The 16,508-nt window shown below is 33.5% G+C and overlaps 1 protein-coding gene across 2 annotated transcripts in view; it reads right to left on the bottom strand.

Moving 5' to 3' along the window:
• The window catches only part of KLHL1 (kelch like family member 1), a 370,204-nt gene that overhangs the window by 97,271 nt on the left and 256,425 nt on the right, over positions 1–16,508 (bottom strand). For both annotated transcript variants that reach the window (XM_036250226.1, XM_036250227.1), the window contains one exon: positions 8,046–8,232. In XM_036250226.1, the coding sequence (XP_036106119.1) occupies positions 8,046–8,232 (187 nt within the window). The remainder of the gene's footprint in view (positions 1–8,045; positions 8,233–16,508) is intronic.

Raw genomic sequence — 16,508 nt, 5'->3', positions numbered from 1 at the left:
TCTGATGATTAGTGATGTTGAGCATTTCTTCTTATGTCTCTTTTCCATTTGTATGTCCTGTTGGAAAGGTGTCTATTTAGTTCCTCTGCCCATTTTTTCAATTGAGTTCTTTGTCTTCCTTTTGTGGAGTTGTATGAACACTATACATATTTTGGAAATTAACCCCTTATGTGATGTATCATTGGTAATTATACTCTCTCATACAGTGTGTTGCCTTTCCATTTCGTTGATTGTATCTTTTGCAGTGCAGAAGCTTTTGAGTTTGATGTAGTCCCATGTATTTATTTACTCCTTTGTTTCTGTTGCCTTAGAGGATGTATCAGTAAAAATTCTGCTGCGTATGATGTCTGAAATTGTGTTGCCTACATTTTCTTCTAGGATTTTTATGGATTCATGAGTCACATTTAAGTCTTTAATCCATTTTGAGTTTATTCTTGTGTAGGGTGTAAGTTGATGGTTTAGTTTCATTTTTTTTTTTTTTTTTGCATGTAGCTGTCCAATTTTCCCAACACCATTTATTAAAGAGGCTGTCTTACTCCACTGTATGCTCTTGACACCTTTGTCAAATATTAATTGAGCACATTGCCTTGGGTCCATTTCTGGGTTCTCTGTTCTGTTTCACTGGTCTATATACCTGTTCTTGTGTCAGTACCAGGCTGTTTTGATTACAGTCACTTTGTAATATAACCTGATATCTGGTATTGTGTTCCCACCTACTTTTTCCTTCTTTTTATCTATCTTGTTTTGTAATTTACTGATCCAGTCCTCAGCTTACTCTACTGTGCTGGTTAGTCCTTTCAATGTGTTCATAATTTCTGCTATGTTATTCTTCATTTCCACTTGGTTGGTTTTTAATGTTTCAATATCTTTACTCATGGTGCTGATGTCCTTACTCATGCTGTTGAGCTTCCTCAAGATCATGGCTCTGAACTCTACCTCTGATAATTTGCTTAGCTGCATTTCATTGATCTCATCTTCGATAGAGTTTTCTTGTTCTTTCATTTGGGATTTGTTTCTTTGTTTCACCATTTTTGCTATCTCAGTGGGTTTTGGAGCCTGCCAAATGTTTCCTATGTGTGTTGGTGTTCTGGTGTTTGTGGCTCCCTCTACTGGGTTTGGAGGAGCCTGTGTGGGTCCATGTTAAACATCACTGTCAAGTCTTTCCTGAGTAGATTTGCAAGCCCAGGAAAGGTTCAGTTATCTTCCAGCTTTTCCTTGGTGGCTAGTAGTCTCAATTACTCAGTGCCTTGGAATATAGCCCTGGTGTTGTGCATCAGAGGATTTTCAGAGGGTGGAATAGATGCTGGTTGTTAATGAACCTCAATTTGCATTTCTTTGTCTTACCTGGAAAAGGCTGAATCTCCAAGTGGGGTGCTGCTGCTTTTCCCCACAGCTCTGGCAAGGAGCATACTGGCCACCATCCTTTGTAGCTGCAATTCAGCAAAAACTCTGTGTGCCCTCCAAATCCCTGGTATCTCCAGAGATTTCTAGCCCAGTCTGCCCTCCCTCTGCCAGAGCCCCAGGTGAGTAGCTGTGGCTATTTTGGCGCTCTGTCCCAGCTCTGCACTGTGGAGCAGGCTTAGTCATCATTCCCCGAGGGCGCTGCTTATTGCTAAGACTGCTGCTGTCCGTGGGCTCCCAGCCGGCCACCTTCTCACACCTCTGCAGATGCTACCAGTGTCCCTAGTTATATGGTCCTGTCCTGCTGCTTTTCTGTTGATTTTTCCTGAGTATTTGTCTTTATTTCCGTTGTAATTCCCGTTTGTTTCTGGGAGATGGTCTGCATAGCTTTTATTCACTCCGCCTCCATTTTCACATCCTCTAAGCCTATCTTGTGCACAGCTCTGGTTGCACAGGCCTTTCTGGTGCCCCAGCACCATGCAGGTCCTGAGGCTAACTGGATCACACAGTCCCTTTGGGTACTGGGCTCTATGCCTATGTTATGGGCTGCTGAGTCACACAGGCTTCTCTGGTGCTTCAGCACCCCACAGTCCCTGTGGGTAACTAGATTGCACAGTCCCTGCTGGGTGACACAGTCCACTCTGTTGCTTTAGCACCCTGCATGTCCCGCCGGCGGGCAGCTGTACTGCACCAGTCTCTGGGGCTCCGGCTTCCCACCGCTCTTGTGAGCTACTGGACCGCACAGGCTTCTGTGGAACCCCAGGGCCTGCTGCTGGCAGCTGAGGAGTGCGGCTGCCCTGTAAGGCTCAACTCCTGCTCAGCTTTTGCTGTAGTTTTGGGGGCTAGGTCTCAGCTGCTGGTCTGTGCTTCTGTTGCCTGGGGATGGATGACTGCTCCCCAGCCTCTGTTGCTGGGGGTATATCTCCACTCTGATTGGGCTGCTACTATGGGGGATGGTGCTGGGATCCAGGCTGTCTGCAGCTTCCGCAACCAGCACCTTGGGAGCTCCACTACTGTGCACTGGTCTCTGTTGACACAGTGTCCACTGGTCCAAAGGTGCCAAGTGTGCTAGTGGGCTCAGGTTGCTGGGCCCTAGCCGCTCCCACTGCCTCCTCCCAGGGAAGACCCAGGACCTTCCAAAATAGTGGAACCTTCCCGCTGTGCAGGGAGAAGCGGCCTGAAGGGCTGCTCGCCGGGGTAACCGGCTGCTCCTTCCACAGCACAGGAACCTTCTGCTCTGCGTCTTTGCACTGCTCGGGTTTGGTCGTCCACCTTCACGTCCACTCGCACTCATTCACACACTCGCTCACTCTCTCACACACTCGCCCTCCTTCCTGTCCTGCCCGCCGCCATCATCCCCATCTGTCTAAGATCCAGTTCTTATAGGGCTAATAATATGGTATGAATTCTTAAAGGTTTCTTCAAATATTTTTTTCTGATTTAATTAGAAAATATTTATAAACCCCCTGTATTATAACATTATTTTAAGCCTCTAGTTACTAGATAAGTATATCAATATTTGTTAGTATCACTTAGTTCTAAAAGAAAAGACATTTAGCTTCTTTCTCTTTCAAAAAGAAAAAACATTTATAATTCCTAAGAAAGTTTATTTTTAAAATTTTTTTTTCAATTTCAAATGACTACTGTGTAAGATGAAAGAAATTCAAATTCTGGTAAACAGTTTAGTTAGAATCCATAAGCTCATATTCTTTTATGGTCTAGAAATTGCATTAAATTCACCAGGTTTTAAAATTCAAATTGGTGATGTGCTTTGGTTCTTTAATAGTATAGTGCTTTTTGTACTAACATTAATTTATTGTTCATTTTTCAGCCCTAGTCACAAGCTGATCAAATTCAATCATGTTTCTACTTATTTTTTAAATTTTATGTACACTCTGCAAAAAATTCAAGAGGAGGGAAGACTTACAAGCTCTTTTTACTGAGGTCAGCATTATCCTAATTCCATAACCAGATAAAGACACTACAGAGAAAGAAACGTAGAGGCTAATAACCCTGATAAACATATATGCTGAAATCCTCAAGAGAATATTAACAAATTGGATCCAGCAATACATTAAAAAGATCATACACCATGACCAAGTAGGATTTATTATGGGAATGCAAGGTTGGTACAATATTCACAAATCAATAAATGTGATACAACACAAACAAAATGAAAGACAAATATCACTTACCTCATCAACACATATTGAAAAAGCATTTGATAAAATCTAGCACCCATTTATGATAAAAACTCTTAGTAAAGTGGGAATATAGTGATCATACCTCAACACAATAAAGGCCATATATAAAAAACCTATAGCGAACTTCATATTCAATAGGCAAAAACTGAAAGCATTTCCCTCAAGATCAGGAGCAAAACAGCATGTTTGCACTCACCACTCCTAGTACTGTACCACATTTAGTACTGTAAATCCTAGGCACTCTGATCAGACAAGAGGAAGAAATAAAACATCCAAACTGGAAAGTAGGAAGTAAAACTGTCATTATTGCAGATGATACAATATTGTACATAGAAAACCCTAAAGACTCTACTAAAACTATTACATCTAATAAATTAATTTTGCAAAGTAGCAGCATACAAAATTAATACCCAGAAATCAGTGACATTTTTATACATCAATAATGAACTATCACAAAGAGAAACTATGAAAACAATCCCATTTACTATTGCAAGAACAACAAAAAATAAGGTACCTAGGAAAAAACTTAACCAAGGAGATAAAAGACCTATACGTGGAAAACCATGCAACATTGAAGAAAGAATAGAGAATGATACAAAAAGTGAAAACATACACCATATTCATAGATTGAAAGAACTAACATCATTAAAATGTCCATACTACCCTAAACAACCTATAGATTCAACAAAATTTCTATTAAAGTACCAATGACATATTTCACACATCTAGAACAAATACTCCAAAACTTTATATGGAATCAAAAAAGTGCCCAAATAGTCTCAGCAATCTTGAGAAAGAACAAAGCTGGAGGTATCACAATACCAGATATCAAACTATACTACAAGTCCATTTTAATCAAAACAGCCTGGTATTGGCACAGGAACAGGCATATAGATTAATGGAACAGAACAGATAGGCCAGAAATCAACCCACATCTCTGTAATCAATTAATATTTGACAAGGGAGGCAAGAATATACAATGGGGTAAAGACAGTCTCTTTAATAAATGGTGTTGGGAAAATTGGATTAGGTACATGCAAAAAATGAAACCAGACCAGCAACTTACACCATTCACAAAAATAAACTCAAAATGAATAAAAGACTTAAATGTAAGTTGAGAAACCATAAAAATTCTAGAAGAAAACAGGCAATAAAATCTCAGACATCTTGCATGGCAATATTTTTACTGATATATCTCCTAGGGCAAGGGAAACAAGAAAAAAATAAACAAATGAGACTTCATCAAACTAAAGAGCTTCTTCTACACAGCAAAAGAAACCATCAACAAAATAAAAGAGAATGCATTTGCCAGTGACATTCTGAAAAGGGTTAATTTCCAAAATATATAAAGAACTTATACAACTCAACACTAGGAAGGCAAACAATCCAATTTAAAAATGGGCAAAGGACCTAAATAGACACTTCTCTAAAGAAGACATACAGATGGTCAATAGACATATGAAAAAAAAATGCTCAACCTCACTAATCATCAGAGAGATGCAGATTAAAACTACAATGAGATATCACCTCACACTTGTCAGAATGGCTAACATCAATAAATCAACAAACAAGTCCTGGTGAAGATGCAGAGAAAGGGGAACTCTGGTACATTGCTGGTGGAAATGCAGACTGGTGTTGTCACTGTGGAAAACAGCACGGAGTTTCCTTAATAAATTAAAAATGGAACCACCTTTTGACCCAGAGATCTCACTTCTGAGAATATATCCTAAGTATGCCAAAACACTAACCACAAAGAATATACGTTATTATACATTCATAGCAACATTATTTACAATAGCAAAGATCTAGAAACAGCCCAAGTGTCCATGAGTAGATGAGTGAATAAAAAAAAATCTGTGGTACATTTACACAATGGAATACTATGCAGCTGTAAAAAAGGAACTCTTAGCCTTTTCAACAGCATAGATGTACCTAGAGATTGTTATGCTAAGTAAAATGAGCCAGTCAGAGAAAGAAAAATAGCATATGATCTCACTTATGTGTGGAATCTAATGAATAAAATAAACTGATGAATAAAATAGAATCAGAGGCATGGATATATGGAACAGTCTTACAGAGCTTAGAAGGGAGGTGGGAGGGGGCACTTAGAAAAGAAGGTGAACAGAGTATCCAGAGAACATATATACAAAGCCTATGGACATAGACAAAAGAATGGTGAAGGCCAAGTGGAGGGGCAGCAGGGGCTGGGTAGAGATAGACAAATAGGGGGGCGGTAAATGTGGGATGTCTGTGATAGTGTCAAAAATAAATAAAAAAGAAAAACAAATGTTATGTGCAGATACTACAGTATACAGACGATGTATTATTGAATTGTATACCTGAAACCTACGTAATTTTATTCAATGTCACCCCAATAAATTCAATAAAAAATAAATTACGAAAACAGTTACTAAAAAATGTTATGTGCAGATTAACAAATGAGATTGATTTTGTCTGGGCATTCTTTCTGTAGACTACAGTGTTCTTTAAAACAAATGTCACTCACCACTTTGTAAAGTATATGATTTTCTGGTTACTGTGCTGTGAACCTAAGATTAATGCAGAATGGTATTGAATGTGAACCATGTTTTTTATAAATGCCACTCATTTGTCCTTAAAATTTGATAAACATGTATAAAACTGTTGCCCATTTATGAACTTTAAGACTTAAATAAATGTATTTATTGAAAGTCACTGGAAATCAAGGTATTTAGTTTTACACATAAAATGATTATGTTATAATGTTACAATAAACTTTGCATGCTTCTATTCTAAGAGATGACTAATCATATCATGTGGTGCATGTTATTTGCTATTTGTTACTCTTATAAGGACAATATGGACACAAGTTAACATTTGTTGTCTTAGCTTGAAAAAAAATTATTTGGCATTTTTGTATAATTTTTTACAACTTTTTGGTCAGATTTGTACCAGATATTTTCTGTTTCACCACTTTAAAAAAGAGTGTTTTAGCCCAGCCATTGTGGTTCAGTGGTTGCGCATTGACCCATGCACCAAGAGATCCAGTTCGATTCCCAGTCAGGGCACATGCCTAGGTTGTGGGTCCATTCCCCTGAGGGGGGTGTGCAAGAAGTGGCCAATTGATGTTCTCTCTCATCAATATTTCTATCCTTCTATCCTTCTCCCTTCTTCTCTCTCTAGAAATCAATCAATAAAAAAAAAAAAACACATTATGTATAAAAAGAGGGTTTTAAACCACTATACCTTTCTTTGAAAACTTCTGACATGTTTTCTTAAAGTAATAGTACATATTAAGGAGACAGAAATGAAGGAGTCGGGGAGGCAGGGAGGGAAAGAGAGAAAAAGGTAGTGAGATTAATGCAACACATTATTTACACTTTTTAAACTGATTGTTATGCTTTTTACATGTTAATACTCTAGTGCTCATTTAATGTGCTAATTACTATAAATCACTATCCCAGTAAATAAGAGTTAGACTTTTCAAAAAATTAAACTAGTTAAAAGCATCTAATATCTGCAAGATATGGCCATCAAGACCAAACTGGGAATGCATCATTCTCTATTGATGACATTAAATTGTTTTCTAATTACATAAATTATTAGCTACTATTTGGGATCTTGCTTCACAGAAGTGGAAGTAAATTTTCTTCCTTCCTTCTGATTCTGTCATAACAAAGCTCCTTTAGTAGAGACAGAGTAGGTGATCACACTCTATTACAAACTGCATTTTTTTTTTTACATGAGCATTAAATATATTGTGTGTAAATATATCACTTATTAGGCAAAAACATATGACACGTATTAATTGTCTTCTGCAGTTGTTCAAGAAAATTAAGACCCATATAAGGAAGGCTGAAAAGGAAAAATATTATTAGAGATTCTTTTCTACTAAGAAATGTAAAAACAACACCTTCAAGTGTATGTGTTCAATTTTTTAACAAATCACTTGTTTTCTTTTGAAGGTCAACATTTTTTAAACTATTAAGTTATAAATTATAACTGACACAATGTTTACACTTATTCGTACTTCTCTATTTATTGGACTGGCTTCTGTATGAAATTCTAAATTTCTTACAAGCAGAAACTTTCTACATAACATTGTTTTCAGCAGTCAAGTACCTGGCATATTGCATTTTCTTAGAATAAAAATATAGTTCTAAATAATATCCAAAAGTTATTTGGCCTGTGTTTTCTGAGTGCTTTAAATCCCATTTTTGTTTTATATGAAATTTGAACATACTACATAAGAAATAAAGGATTTAAAGATTAATAACAAGCAAAGGCAGCAGCTACAGATTGAAAAAAAAAGAGGTATTTTCACTGTTCCTTTAATCTTAAATCTCAATAGATAAAACTAAGTTTATGAGAAGTTTGTTGGTATCATACAGATTGCAATGTTTAAATTGTGTCATGGTATAATACAGGATGTATATTATATATAAATCTAGAATTATATACCTTTGTTGTTATCCATTCCTCCTACAGCATACAGAGTTCCAACTGTAGATTTTCTAGGTTTAGTTCTTGGACTTTGCATTAAAGTTCTTCTTTCTGGCAACAGATGATATTTCATCGCTTCCAGAATCAACTTTTGACATTCCAGATCATTCTTAAATAATGCATGATTTTCTAGGTCAGCCAATATCTGTAAATAACACAGATACTCTTAATGATGTTTTGTAGAAATGCACATATGACATCAACAGTTAAAATTAGAAGCTTAATGTCTGTGATGTTACCCCTTTATTGAGAGGTATACAGAATGTAATAAGAATGAATTACATTGACAAATAAATATAAGTAAAATGCATGCCTTCTAAGAGAAACACAATGGATATTGTTTCCCATTCAATATTATTTACTATCACTTTACTACATAGAGTATGAAGCATTTTCTAGAGATCTGTTTTACCATTTTTTCTCTTACAAAAGCTATTTATAAATCAAATATAGTTGCCCATGTTGGCCATAAACATGTCTATTGAAGGTAATTAAAAGGTAACCTTTAACAAATTAGTTTATAACAGTTCTATCATAAATACTGGGTGGGGCAAAAGTACATTTACAGTTGTTAATTTAAAAAATAATACAATAACTAATAAATAATAATACAAGAATATACTCTATTTTACCTACTTACAACTATAAGACTAATTTTGCCCCACCCTGTTCCAGGAACAGTGTAAATACTTGGCAGATTTGTCAAAAACATAAAAAGAAGGCAATGAAATAGTTTCCAACAAAAACTAAGAATTTATTTTTGAAACTCCAGCGCCTGAGAGAATAGAGTAATAGCATCAGTTTTAAGCTACATTATGTCTCCCTTGGCTGCACCTGGTTTTCACCCCCACAAGCTATTCTGTGTACATTTCTTTGAACACAACTATAATATGCCTTTTCTTCTTTTTCTGTTGCCCTTTGCATCTCTTTTTTCTTGATTCTTCCAATATCACATTCTCTTCCTTAACAAATCAATGTGTCATTTTGAGTGACAGTTAAATAGATTTAGAAAATTAATAAGTAATTAATAAATAACTTACCATTTGCTCTTTGACCTTTTCCCCCTACTGGTAAGAAATTGTACCATATCTGAACAGTAATGTTTATTGAGTAAATTAATATATGATGGCACCATAAAATTAAAGAATTACTTTTAATGTTATAAATGTAATGTTAAGTGAGTTAATTTATTTAGCCACTTTACATAAATCACTGTTGGAGGTGCCAGAAATAATATATATATATTTTAAAAAAACATATAAGATGTGGGAAAGATAGAACAACTCTGAGACTGAAGAGGAGTACACTATTAGAGTATACTATTAGGAGTATACTATTAGTTACCAGATACTCTGGAATATAAAAGAGAAGATATCTGACAAGTCCAGGCTATGCTTCTTTTCTTGTATATTAATCCTGAGTTGCCTTCTTACCAAATTATATTCTGAATACTAAATAAGGAAAAAAGAAAAATGTGAAGGGATTAAGCAATTAAAAAGCAAAACAGAAGTCATAGATACAGACAACGGTATGTTGATCACCAGAGAGAAAGGGGATTTGGTAGAGGTAGAAGGGGTCAAGGGGGATACATGGTGATGGAAGGAGACTTGACTTGGAGTGGTGAACACACAATACAAAATAAAATGATATATTATAGAATTGTATGCCTCAAGCTTATATGATTTTATTAACCAATGTTATCCAATATACTTAATAAAAAATTGTTTTAACTTTCTGAAAAGAAGACAAAAAAAGAAGTATTGAATAAGATAAGGGATCTCAACTGAAAAAATATCTAAATGATCACTATTAACATTTTTATTTTTAACCACCAAAGAGAAAATCTATTTCTAACATGGACCTGTAGTCTTTATAAACTTAAAAAAAAAAGAAAAGAAAAAAATCCTGAGAAAGAGAGAGAGAGAGAGATTTTAATATAACTCTTGGGCATTTACATGTCAAGATACATTTTCCCCCCTATATGTAAGCCGTTTTCCTTCCTTAAAATAAATATAATGAGCCTTTACTGTGATAAATTTACATATGTCTGAAGTTGGCTCACATCAGTTCTTTTTTTTTTTCTCTATTTTCCACCCTTTATGGGAACATTTGGGATTAGTTGATCATAAGAAACAAACAAACCAAACTGTTCTTTTATTAGGAGTACATTTTAGAAATATCATATCCAGATAAATGGTTAATAAATTCTAAATAAAAGAAAAATGAGAAAAAATTCCAAAGATATGTTTCCTTTCTTTGTTTTTCCTTGGAAAAGTATAACTCAGAATCAAAAGGTTTTAGATAAGCAGATTCATGACATAGTTGTAAATATCTTTGAATTTGGTATGTGAATACAGAGGGTCATTTACATTGATAAGATTTCATGTATTATTTTTTATATTTAGATAATTCCTTAACTAATAAGAATTATTAATTTTAGCCAAAAATGAACTGTACACTTTCTTGATTTTATTGCCACACAAAAATAATTTTAGTGCAGTGTTTTAATAGATATAAGATGGATTTCTTTTCTAATATTTTAAACTTTAGAAAATTTGTATATCAGTTGTATGGATTCAGAAGGCAACAATTAATTTAGTAAATAGTTTACAAATACCAAAATATAAAATCAATTAAATGAAAGTTTAATAAATTGTATCTTCTTTAATGGTTTAATCTTGTGACTTCTTGTAGTGCTACAAAATATTTACTTACTGTTTGGCTTACATTATAATTTTTATTTCCTTGGAGAACTTTAAGACAATAGACTAATATTAAATTTATTAATTAAGGATAATTCTTGAATGATTTTTCTATTTATAAGTAAGAAAAAGTTACTAACATTGGTCATTAAAATACTTCTAAATTGCTCTAGTTTCTTTATATATAATACATATATTATATATACTCATATATATTATATATCTATTATATATATAATGTAATAGATAAACAGAATATGCAACAAAGAAAGTATTGTCTCTTCTAACACTATATCCTTGGGCTATCAAGATTATGAAAATATTCCCACATTCATATGAATGTGACAAAATTTTATATACCCCATATTATTGCATGATATTTCAGTTTTGTTTTGCTACTGGGTGCTGTGCTAAAAGATCAACTTAGAGAATTTGAATCTATGAAACAAATTTGAATCTTATTGGAAGTGACAGTCCTTAGAGAACAAGTGCCAGTTTCATACATATTCTTTCAAGTTTCCTGCTTGGCAAAATGAATAAGATGAATGATAAAATATTATATGCAGTAAGCTGCATGAAAAATGAATTTCTACTTCAATGTCTTATAAATAGGTCTGATACAAGTGAACTATTTTCAGGTATTCTTATTAAGTAGTTTTAAGACATTCCACAGGGAAATAGTGATTAAATGATTACATTCAATTTGGAATAGCTGCTGTAATAGTGTAAGGTGCTGGTGAAATGAGGAAGTTTAGTTATCAAAAAACTTTGTAGCAACACAGTAAATGGTGAGGTCATAGGTAGGGCAGTCCCACTCTGTAATGGAAAACAAACTATCTGATGCTTAGAAAAGATTTTTTGTATGTCTACTCCCTTTCAGATAGATTTTCAAAAACATAGAAAGAGGAAAATGGACAAGGAAAATGAAAATTTGGCAATATGAGTTAGTTGGTTCACCAATGGTCAAAGCATTTCCTCAGCTATTGTATGAGTTTCTGCCATGAATTGAACAGTATGAGCTTACACAAAGAAAAACAGCTCAACTGTAGCCAAACTACTGGTATGCAGCTTGAAAGAAACTTATCAATATGAGTACATAGATCCTCATATTAACTTAAGTTCCCATTAAGATTAATTGAAAATAGTTTTGGCAAAGAATAGAATCATAAAATTAAGACACTGAAATATTTTCTTGTATCTTTACTGGTATAACTACTATTTTTTGCTAAATTATTTGAGGGTATTATTTCTATTTTTAAATAAATGAGAAAAGTAGATATAATAGAGCTTTTCAAAATTACCGACAAGCTAAAGCTTACATCAGGTATAGCTAAATGATTTATACTCAAGTATTTGTAAAAACAAAAGTAAACCACCTATGAAATAAAGAGCAGGTTCATTAATTTTATTCTGAATACAGAAATATTTGATTGCTTTAAGATTAAAAATAATTGGCTAAGTTGACAGTACGAATAGAAAAGAAGAATGACATAATCAAAACAAGTAGAGTTCATAAAATTAACTCATATAATAGTTCTTATGAGCAACAAATGAAAGGGGTTTTATGATGCTATTATTTATGATTAACTTTTATTTATTTAATATGGGTTTGCAGTCTCACAGATATTTTGAAAGCTCAGAATTTCTAAATCTGAAATAAGTGATCCTCTTCCCTGCTTGAAAAATGTTATTGCATTCTAAGTAGGCTCTGGACTTTCATTCATTCATTCACTCATTCATTCATTCATTCATTTATTCAGTCACATATTTAGCAAATATCTAGTCAGCACCAATTTTGTGCCAGGTGCTGTAAAAGTCCTGGATATCTGTAGTCTCTCTCATCACTAATTTATTCTACTCAAGCACAGCCTCCTTCCCACCCCTTAGAACACTTTCATTCATTTATTTATGTCTAGGCTACATTCAAAACTATACACCATATTCTCTTTGTTGTAAGACATTATTCAACATTCTCAGACCAGCATGCCAACAATTCTATAATACAGTTCCATATTAGCTATTCATTCACTTTCAACAATAGTGCAAATTATTCTGTTTTTCATAATGTAGCCCTTCTGATCTCTTGCCTTTATTAACAAAGGAAAATTTGTAATGCCTTTTCCCTCTGGGGTTACTGTTAAATTATAACCCAAATTTAGAGTCTAGTTTAAGTTATTTTATTTCATTGAGAACTTACCTAGTTTCTCATGCCACAGTTGACACAATTTGTTTTTATTGGTCAAATCTGGCTTTAATCAATTGCCATCTGTGTAGTCATTTAAGGGTTTATTAGTCATGCTAAATCATAAACATATAGGAAATCAGGAGAAATGTCTGTAGACTCTTATTGGGTACCATTAACAGTGTTATAGGCTTCTAGAAATTTCTCCATAATTATTCAAGTGATTGTATTAATAGATAGTATTTATTAAATTATTTTTAAGTAATGTATTCAGCATTGTAGTCTAAAAATACAATACATAGCAAAAATATATTCATTATATCTCAAATTACTTGCATAAGTTAATCATTTCATAAATACTTATGATTTTTCAGAAATATCTTTGCTTAACAACAAACCAAATATCTATATTTTTCAGTGATTTATGCCATATCCAGTTGATGGCATGCTTATTTCCAGTCATAGTTAACAGCTAATCCACATTATGCAAATAATTTGGGACCTTGTACACTATTCCCTTTCCTTTCCAAAAGCCATTGTCATTTTTGCAACTCTTTTCTGAATTTTTCAGAAAGATTAATAATTTGAAATATTATATGTGGTGCAATCATAAACAAATTCAGACTATTTCTACATAGTACCCTATAACATAAACATTTGCTGTCTTGCTATCTTATTTTAATTTCTTGCATGACAACTGAAAGCATTTCCTAATGAAATTTAAAATACCTAGTTGAGGTTCATGTCCCGCTATATCTCCAGACCAACCATCTACTTTGGCAAGCCTATTCTATTTGCTATCTCCCACATAAACAATTTATTACATCTTTAAAAACATTTTTTTTTCTTTATTGATTTTAGAAAGAGAGGAAGGAAGAAGGAGAGAGATAGAAGCATCGATGAGAGAGAACATCGACAGGCTGCCTCTTACATGCCCCCCACTGGAGATCAGGCCCACAACCTGGGCATGTGCCTAACCAAGAATCGAACTGGTGACCTCTTGGTGCCTGGGTCGACGCTCATCCACTGAGCCACACTGGCAAGGCAACAATTTATTAAATCTGTAATGTGATTTTTAAATATTGGAACTCTGAATTTTAGTTACTCAATTTGTTTCACCTGTGTTTTCAATGAACTTTTAAAAGTTTGCATTTTCATTTACAAATCAATACACTTAGGATTTAATAGTCTCAATACACTTAATAGTCTCTAATAGAAAAATATACTGTTTTTACCTTGCTTTTATGGATTTATATGTAGTTGTCTCATTTCTAAATATTAACTGTGTTTATTTGAATTTTAAAGGAGAAATATGAAAGAGCATATCTTTATAAAATTCTGTTATTTGTAATCTTACTTTGCAAGAGGATAATTGAAAAAGAACACGTTCAATGTGTGCAGATTCATCAGAGGGACGATTATTTGTGTTTATTCTTCATCTAGATCATGCACTAAAACATTTCCGATTGGGAAGCACAGGTCACAGTGACTGTAAGTTATCTTTGCCATCTCAGTGAGGATCAGAGACCCAAATTGAGAAGAATGTAAATTGCACATTTGCACTTTTTGAGCTCATCATGAGATTTACAATAGAGATATTTGCTTAATCTATAGCACTGAATTAATTGAAGGCATTCTTAACCTCTGAGATGCATGTAGTAACAAATTTCAACTTGATATATGTATTAGAATATGTTTTTTATAGCCTGTATGATAGAGAGATACTTAGCCCCAGTGTTTGTTTTCAGTGATATTATACCTGAGGACATTATCATATTGTTTGATAAATAATATTGATATATAAATAAAATATATCTTTTCCTAGAATAAAATTAATAGATGTTTGTATTTACCTTGCGGTTTACTTTTTCTTAACTCCCCCTCCCTTTCAAAAGAGGTGTAGAATGTCTGAAACTGATTAATGTAGTATAGCTAAATGAGATATTCAAATCATAATCAGAATTCAAACCCCCTTGTTATAAGTAAAATACTCCTGAAAGAATAAAATGTAATTTTGATATTTAATGTGATCCTGCATTACTGTACATTTTTCTAACATAAAATTTTTCTGAGTTAGGAGGCAACGCCCACATAATAACCATAGCTAACAAGTGCAATGGACTGAGTGCAAGGGTCATTTTCAAATATACCTTCCTTGAGCGGTACATATATGTAAGTGGCCTACACACTATGTAACTACCTTGAGCCCATAAAGAACAACTGGTGCTACAAGAAAGTTTAAAATTTTTTCTTCTGCTTCTTTCATATTTTTTCTCAGAGACATTAATTCTGATGGTAAGAAGAAAATGATGATCCTGGAAGTTCTATGACATAAATCTGCAGGAAAGCAATTGAAGAGAATGCATGTGTTATTATTTGGAAAACTGGATTCCCTGATTTCAATAATTTGGACCTTGTATTAAATTTCTGTTTTGCTTTAACCTTATCTCAATTATCTTTAAGTAAAAACCTTTTAATTTCTCACACAGTAATTATAAGGTACCGGTCAGTAGCTTACTTCCTTTGTTTCACTAAGAGAAGATGGAGATAGAATTTTAATCACTATATCGTAGCAGATTTCCAACTTTTTATTAGATTCACTCTGATCAAAGCCCAACATACCTCTTTTGATCATCATCAGTGAAATAAGTTTCTGTGAAAACATCAAGGTGGATGCATCTTGCCAGTCAATAAGGGATAAAAATAATTCTCCCAAGTGATGTTAATCCCACTGGGCATACACTCTGTCTGCAGAATTTTTCAAGTTTGCTTATGAAATAAGTTGTTCAAACATCTTGAATGAACAAACATCAAGGATAAAAGAAAATATAAACTTATTAATCTTGATACTAAGGGCCTTAAAATGACAGATACTTTGGGATATGCAAAAAGTAATGTATAAATTCCTAACTTAAATAATTTATAATATAATTTACATTATAACAGAGCATATAATTCTTATTGTTTAGTACTTACAGTTAAGTAGAGTATACTAAGCTGTATTTGGAAGCCTAATATATCTTTATCCAATAGCACTTTTTTAGCTGTTTGATGTTTTCAAAAGAAGAGTCTTTAAACTATTCACTCTTCTTCTGTTCTTTACATATAACCCTTCTGGACTAGAATAACAGTTGAAAGCATTGCAAAAAGCTACATTAATCAATCTAATGTGTGTATGTATATGCTGAAAGATAATTTTTTAAGTGGTATTAACCAGATTCTGCAATTCTAATTCTAGGTATTTATCAAAAGAAAATAAAAAACACTAATTTAAAAAGATATCTGTGCCCCCATGTTCATGTTATTTACAGTAGCCAAGACATGGAAGCAACCTGTGTCCATAGACAAATGAATCAATAAAGAAAAGGTGGTATGTAATGATATATATATATATACAATTCAGCTTCAACAGAGAAGGAAACACTGCAATTTGCACCAACATGGTTTGACTTGGAGGGCATTATGCTTTTTTTTTTTAATGCTAAGTTAAATAAGTAAGACAGAGAAAGACAAATACCATATTATGTCACTTATATG

Source organism: Molossus molossus, unplaced genomic scaffold (genome assembly GCF_014108415.1).
Source record: "Molossus molossus isolate mMolMol1 unplaced genomic scaffold, mMolMol1.p scaffold_m16_p_9, whole genome shotgun sequence".
Classification (NCBI taxonomy): domain Eukaryota; kingdom Metazoa; phylum Chordata; class Mammalia; order Chiroptera; family Molossidae; genus Molossus; species Molossus molossus.
Note: the sequence above shows the minus strand (reverse complement) of the source record. Positions and strands in the feature narration are given on the sequence as shown.